Source organism: Megalobrama amblycephala, linkage group LG6 (assembly GCF_018812025.1).
Source record: "Megalobrama amblycephala isolate DHTTF-2021 linkage group LG6, ASM1881202v1, whole genome shotgun sequence".
Classification (NCBI taxonomy): Eukaryota; Metazoa; Chordata; class Actinopteri; order Cypriniformes; family Xenocyprididae; genus Megalobrama; species Megalobrama amblycephala.
Genome location: NC_063049.1, coordinates 4688915 through 4695338, shown reverse-complemented (window position 1 = coordinate 4695338; position 6424 = coordinate 4688915). Strand labels below are relative to the sequence as shown.

At 33.9% G+C, this 6424-nt stretch overlaps 1 protein-coding gene across 1 annotated transcript in view; it reads right to left on the bottom strand.

Annotated features, from left to right (window-relative positions):
• The window catches only part of LOC125269715 (embryonic polyadenylate-binding protein B-like), a 33710-nt gene extending 28049 nt beyond the window's left edge, over nt 1-5661 (bottom strand). Inside the window, exons 1-6 of the mRNA XM_048192668.1 lie at nt 5501-5661; nt 4042-4136; nt 3823-3960; nt 3574-3669; nt 1939-2208; nt 1762-1843 (exon numbers count right to left, since the gene is read on the bottom strand). Coding sequence (XP_048048625.1) covers nt 1762-1843; nt 1939-2208; nt 3574-3669; nt 3823-3960; nt 4042-4136; nt 5501-5582 — 763 coding nt within the window. The 5' untranslated portion in view covers nt 5583-5661. The remainder of the gene's footprint in view (nt 1-1761; nt 1844-1938; nt 2209-3573; nt 3670-3822; nt 3961-4041; nt 4137-5500) is intronic.
• Nucleotides 5662-6424: the final 763 nt, after the last annotated feature.

Genomic DNA, 6424 nt, shown 5'->3' with positions numbered 1-6424 from the left:
ATAATTTCACAAAGCTAAAGTCATCATAATCTTGAAATTATACAATAATTTAAATGAAAAACAACTGATCATGCCCATCTTTGTTGGGATTGTGATAAAAATCCAGTGTTTGCCTCTAATACCCAAGAGCTACACATGTTTTGAACAAATAAACAACAAATAAATTTGCTTTAAAAAAAAAAAAAAAAAAAAAAAAGAATCAGCCAATTTGCTTCTGTTGACCAAGAAAAATCAAAATAGGTGCATCACTAATAATAATTAAAAAAAATTAAATAAAGGATTATTTTCAAAAAAAAAAAAAAAAAAAAAAATTGAATAGTTTTTTTCTTTGCTGTTTGTTTATGGTTAATATTAATGCAGCTATCAGTGCAATAAGGTTAAATATTAGTATAAACATATTTATACTAGGGATAGTTCACACAAAATGATAATTTTTTTCCTAAACCTGTAAAATGTGGTGGTGGAGAGATGTTGAGAAACTGTAGGTGAGTCAGCTTTAAATATAGGCCTTCTCTCCAGATTAATGGGTAGATCATTTCGTTTCATTTTCTTTATAAACATTCTAAATGTTACAAACAAACTTTGTTAATAAAACAATTTAAACCACTGTGTCATCTCGACTCTATACACCTATAAAACAACCTATATTATTAACAATATTGTATTGTTATTTAATATTTTGTAATCCTTCTGATGCACATCTTTACAAATATAAAAATATCATTTAGGAATGATATAATCAATAGTAATTATATATGGATGTGATGTTAAAAGAAACAAATATTTTCTTAATTTGTTTATCAAGATATTGAAATTCTTTACCAACACATAAGTTATGTCTAATAAATTGCAGATATACATTTTGTAACTGATGTTAAAAATAGAATTTAGTGGAAAACCAGATCCTGGTGGGTAGAGGTCATTTTAATTGCAGGTTGTAAACTTAAAACAGAACATCAAGTTAATATGGTCCTTTGTGTTAAGTATTTCGAAGTATTCCAAAGTATTTAGATTAAGTTACTAAACTTGAGTAATGTAACAAAATACGTTACAGATTACTTTTTAAAGCATGTATTTTGTAATCTGTAGTGAAATACATTCTAAAAGTAACCTTCTCTGTGTATATATATATATATATATATATATATATATATATATATATATATATATATATATATATATATATATATATATATATATATATATATATATATATATATATATATATATATATATATATATATATATATATATATATATATATATATATATATATAAATAACTCTGTAGCGGTATCGCTTGTGCTGAATTGCATTGTCAGATGGGTTGTTTGCATTTAACTGAATTAAATCTATTGTCCTGGATAACTTTTGAATCACTATAATGAACATAGCATATAGTGAAAGATGAATTTATGAATTCACTATGTTCATGTTGTTTACATTATATGCACTTAGGTGCCTATTGCCAACAAAACAGACATTTGAAGCAGTTTTACTCACCACCTGCGGTTCCGACTCATGACTGGGATTATTATTGCTGTGACCGCTCCGTTTCAAACTATTTATAAATTCAGCGTAGAATTGGGCCTTGTTTATAAAACCATAAGCACCGATCCTGAGGGCTCGAGCAGCCACGGAAAAACATGAGATATTCTCCATTCATTCAGAGTGCATCAACGTAATGTGTGAGCACAAATCTATTGAAAAATTTATTGAAATTTAGTAACTGACTTCTTATTGATGTTGAATAGACTTTTACCTTGGGTCCTAGGAGCATGAGCTGTCCAGCGTGGCACAGGCCGCAGGTTTGGTACAGTGTTGTATATAGAGCGAACTTGATGCTAGACAAGCAGATATGCAGTTCACACAGCATAAGTAATGCAGATAATGCAATCATCATGCAAAACCACACATGCATATAAATCCTGCCACCTACTTGTGGCACAGAGGTCATGTAGTAACCGGAACTCTGCTGGTAGGTGGTGGGTATTGCAGGGCTGGGGATAGCTCGAATGCTGGCTAGTCTCTGCATGTACTGATTGGTGAGAATGGCCTTTCGCTCCTCTTTTCTCTGGGCAAGAGCCACATAAAGTGGTTTAGTGCTAACAATACGGCCATTCATCTCAGTCACTGCCTTTGTGGCCTCTTCAGGAGAGGAAAAACACACAAAGCCAAAGCCCCTACTGTGGCCACCATCTGTCATCACCTATACCAAACAAACAAACAAACAAACAAACAACAAAAAAAAAAAACACAAAAAAAAAAAAAAAAAAAAAAAACACGATGAAAATAAGTGATAGATGTATTGATCCCAATGTAAAAATGCATAAACAAATGTGAGTAGGTATTAGTAGGTACTCACTGTGATATTACATAACAGAATTTAGCTAGAATGATTGTGAGTTTGCTAAAATAATGCCTAAATAGCGGTGCAAGGATGCAATTTTTCTGGATTAATGGGAAATTCCAGAGGCCTGTTGCATGAAGCTAGGTGAACAAACTCTGAGTTTCAGAGTAGGTTTAGAGTTGACAAATCCAGATAAATCCAACCTGGTTTAGATCAGGTTCAGTGGTCTCACAAAACTAGGTATAAACAGTCTCTGTCAACTCAGGTTTGATCCAGAGTTTGCGATCAACTCTGAAGCACGTGCACCTGAAAATGTGACACCTATGGTGAATCACACGGCATCAGTTTGATTCACTTCTCGCGAGAGAGCCAGCACAATTCACTTCTTGTCTGAAGATTAAGATTAAGAGAAAATATCTGACTATATGAATGCATGCAAAGCAAACAAATAGGCCTAATAATTTATATAGGTTCACAAAAAGCTCAAATGTATACGCGCAAGCTTAATTTGTTTACAAGCTTGATACAGTATATTAATGCATGTATTATATTTATATTAATTTAAAAGCAAAGTTTAACCTAATTGTCAATTAATATAATTATATGAATATATTATATGCATTATACTGAATTATGAATTATAATTTATATTAACATTAATATAATAAATAATTAGCATCAAAAGATGAGCAAATTTGTTTTTAAATTCTAAACTACTTTAATTTGGAGCGAGAGATACAGGGAGTGAATTTATTGCATCAGATACATGTCACTATACTCACAGCTGATTAGTCTAGTTTGGGTTTGCAATTTATAACCCAGAATAAAACCAGCTCCAGAGCAGGTTAGCCAAGTTACCATGGCAATGAACACCGCTAAAAAACATTCCACCTTCATGAGCCCGAAAAAGCAGTGATTACTCAAACTAATCTCAAGCTTACCTGGCTAGCAATTGAAACCGGCTTTGTGCAACAGGCCACAGATGTGTTACCCAAATGAATGATGTTTAAAAACAAAAAAAACAAAACAAAAAAAAAAATTTCATGATAACTTTAAAGGAGCATCTTTACAATTGACATCACACATTGCATTGGTAGTGCAAACTAATGTTAGATTAAGAATTTTATATTAGACTCCTACTCGCAAATAATTTTTACTATACTTTGTCCTGTTACATTTGTTAAAAGTGAGTAAAGACATGTAATATTGTGTGCTTTACATTACTTTTGCACTAGTGATTGTTCCATAAGGTGCAAACTCTTTCCTCAACTTCTCATCATCAATGCTGTCATCTAGATTTTTTACGTAGAGATTAACCCCCTAAAATGAAAAACAATGCATGCATCAAAACATATTCTTAAATATCAACATACAATTAAGTAGAAGCAAATCCTTCTCACATGATTAGGGTATCCAATTCAGAATGTTTGCAGGTTTATAGAAGTTACCATGCAGGTAAGCATGTGTGCGTACCTGGTAGCGTTGTATGCGCTCCTGCTTTATTTGCTCAAACTTGCGTTTGAGTTCTCCCTGCCTCTCCAGTCTTTTCTGAGCTCTACCCACATACAGGACCCTGCCATTCAGCTCTTTGCCATTCATTTCAGTTACTGCCTACCACAAAGAGAAGGAAAGACTTCAGTCCTCATATATCTGGGCTACTAACACGTACCATATAACAATTTGTTGAATTACCCTCCTGGCATCTCTGTGGTTTTCAAAGTTGACAAATCCAAAGCCACGAGAGCGGCCCCTTTCATCAGTCATCACACAGACACTAAGGGTCTTACCTGTGAACCAGAGCGGACTTGTGTAAGAGCCATTTAAAAGATGCAGAATCTATATTCTTTATGAAAAGTGCTTGCCTGTGTATTGTGGTATAGGGCCATATATATAAAACTTCTCAAAAATGCTCTTAAAGAATAGACTTAAGCTTTGACTTTAGTGTCAAAAAAGTCTGACTTGTGTAAGAGCCATTTATAAAAACTTTTAGCAACGTCTAAGATGGACTATTAGGTGCTTACTGAGGTGGCCTTTAAGTGTTGTGTACTAAGGACTACAATGATATCACCCCAAAAATGGCCACCCTCAACCTCGGAATTAGCCAAGAGTAAGCCTGGAATGGTAGTCACGGAAGTGACTTATAATAAAGTTAATTCACTGGAACATTTATTATTTAAATTTTTAAACTATTTTTAAACTACATTTGGAACATGAGTTCCAAAAATGGCTTCAACAACTCAAGCCCGAAATCCTCATAAAAGCAGCTTACTTTTGCCACAGGGTTTGAAGATCAGTTGGAAAGTCAATGAACTGCCATACAGTAGTGAACAAAAGAGTTGGTCTGGCCTAGGAAAATCAACATCTTCACTCTTTACCCAAATATTATTCAAAATTTGTTAAAGATTTAAGCATATTGCATAGATGTGCTTGAAGTCAATTTTTTTATTTATTTGTGATAAAGCAATGAAACATGCCCAATTGTGCAGACATAATTTTTGGCCATGGTGTCATACAAAGAAATTATGAACATGCAAAACAAGTGAGAACCAACAAAACATTAATAACCGATTATGTTGCAATCAGTGTGTGGTTTTTCCTGTGAGGATTTTGTTTTTCTATGCATTTGTTTTGCATGTTAAAATAAAAACTGTAGCTTTTTTGCCAAATAATTTTGTCAGGAGTTTAGTATTTTTTTGTTCTCTCAAATGTATATATTTAAAGACATTGTTAAAATAGTCCATGTGACTACAGTGGTTCAACCTTAATGTTATGAAGCGACAAGAATGCAAGTGCGCAAAAAAACAAAAAATAATTATTTAACAATTTGAACTGTTGTCATACGCAGTTAACGTAGTGAACAGTGCAGGTTGAACCACTGTAGTCATGTTGTCCATTTTAACAATGCCTTTACTACCTTTTTGGACCTCAAAAGGTGCAATGACATTGCTGTTGTAAATTGTAAATATCTTAATTTGTGTTCCAAAGATGACAGAAGGTCTTATGGGTTTGGGACGACATGAGAGTGAATACATAATGAGAAATTAAATTTTGGGGTGAATTAACCATTTAAAACTAAAATTTTACTCTGAGTGGCTTTATGCATGTGGCCCCTGAAGTCAGTGATTAAAAAACCCTTTACAATATTGTTTACCAAATTCAGTGAAGATGCTCTTCAGTTTCTCACTGTCAATATCTTCACCAAAGTTCTTAATGTACACATTAGTGAACTCCATGGCTTTAGCCCCCAACTCTGCCTCCCGCTCCTTACGAGACTTAAAATGCCCCACAAACCTGTAAATGCAGATTAATTGTTTTTTAAAAGACAAAAAGAAAACCAAATTGGCAAACATTATGATTGTCAGTTCTCCACTTGAAATAAAGGTACATTCATTTTTTGAGCTCTGATATTCATGTATAAACTGAAAACATGGATAGCTGACAAGGATAAAACTCAAAACAAATAAAATGGGGAAAACAAACAAAAACTGAACGTAAAGCAGTGTTTTTTTTTTTTTTTTTTTTTTTCCCAAAATATACTACGTAATTATTAGACTGGGTAAACCCAGCCTGATCTGCCGGCGATTTGATGTCGCCCGGCAACTCAGTCTGGAAACCCGTACATTCATTTCTACTGCTTGTTACACTTTTGCGGGAAACAATCACAGACTGGCTTATCCACTTTGCTCGCTATTGGCGGGTATAACACGATGACGATAGAGAAGCGACGGCAAGCATGACCATCAATCCAATTCCTTTTAACCTCTCGACGATGCTGAATGACTTTAGTTTGGCAAACAAATTGCTTGAGTGGGTGTAAATACCACTCACTTTCATGTTTTTTTTTTGCACAACCTTGCAAAAATCGCTCGATGCCATTGCTGCTTCTGCAAACTGCTGATCAATGCTACAAACCAATACAAACTAAACCTGTCTGGAGTTTTCGCGTCGCTCTGCAAAGTACGTCACCCGGATCATTGATCTGATTGGTTGACTATCCAATTGCGTGAATAATGCTCGTTGATCACGCCTCTTGTGCAGTAGAAAATACATAGCAGACTCCCCAGACCAATGTTCA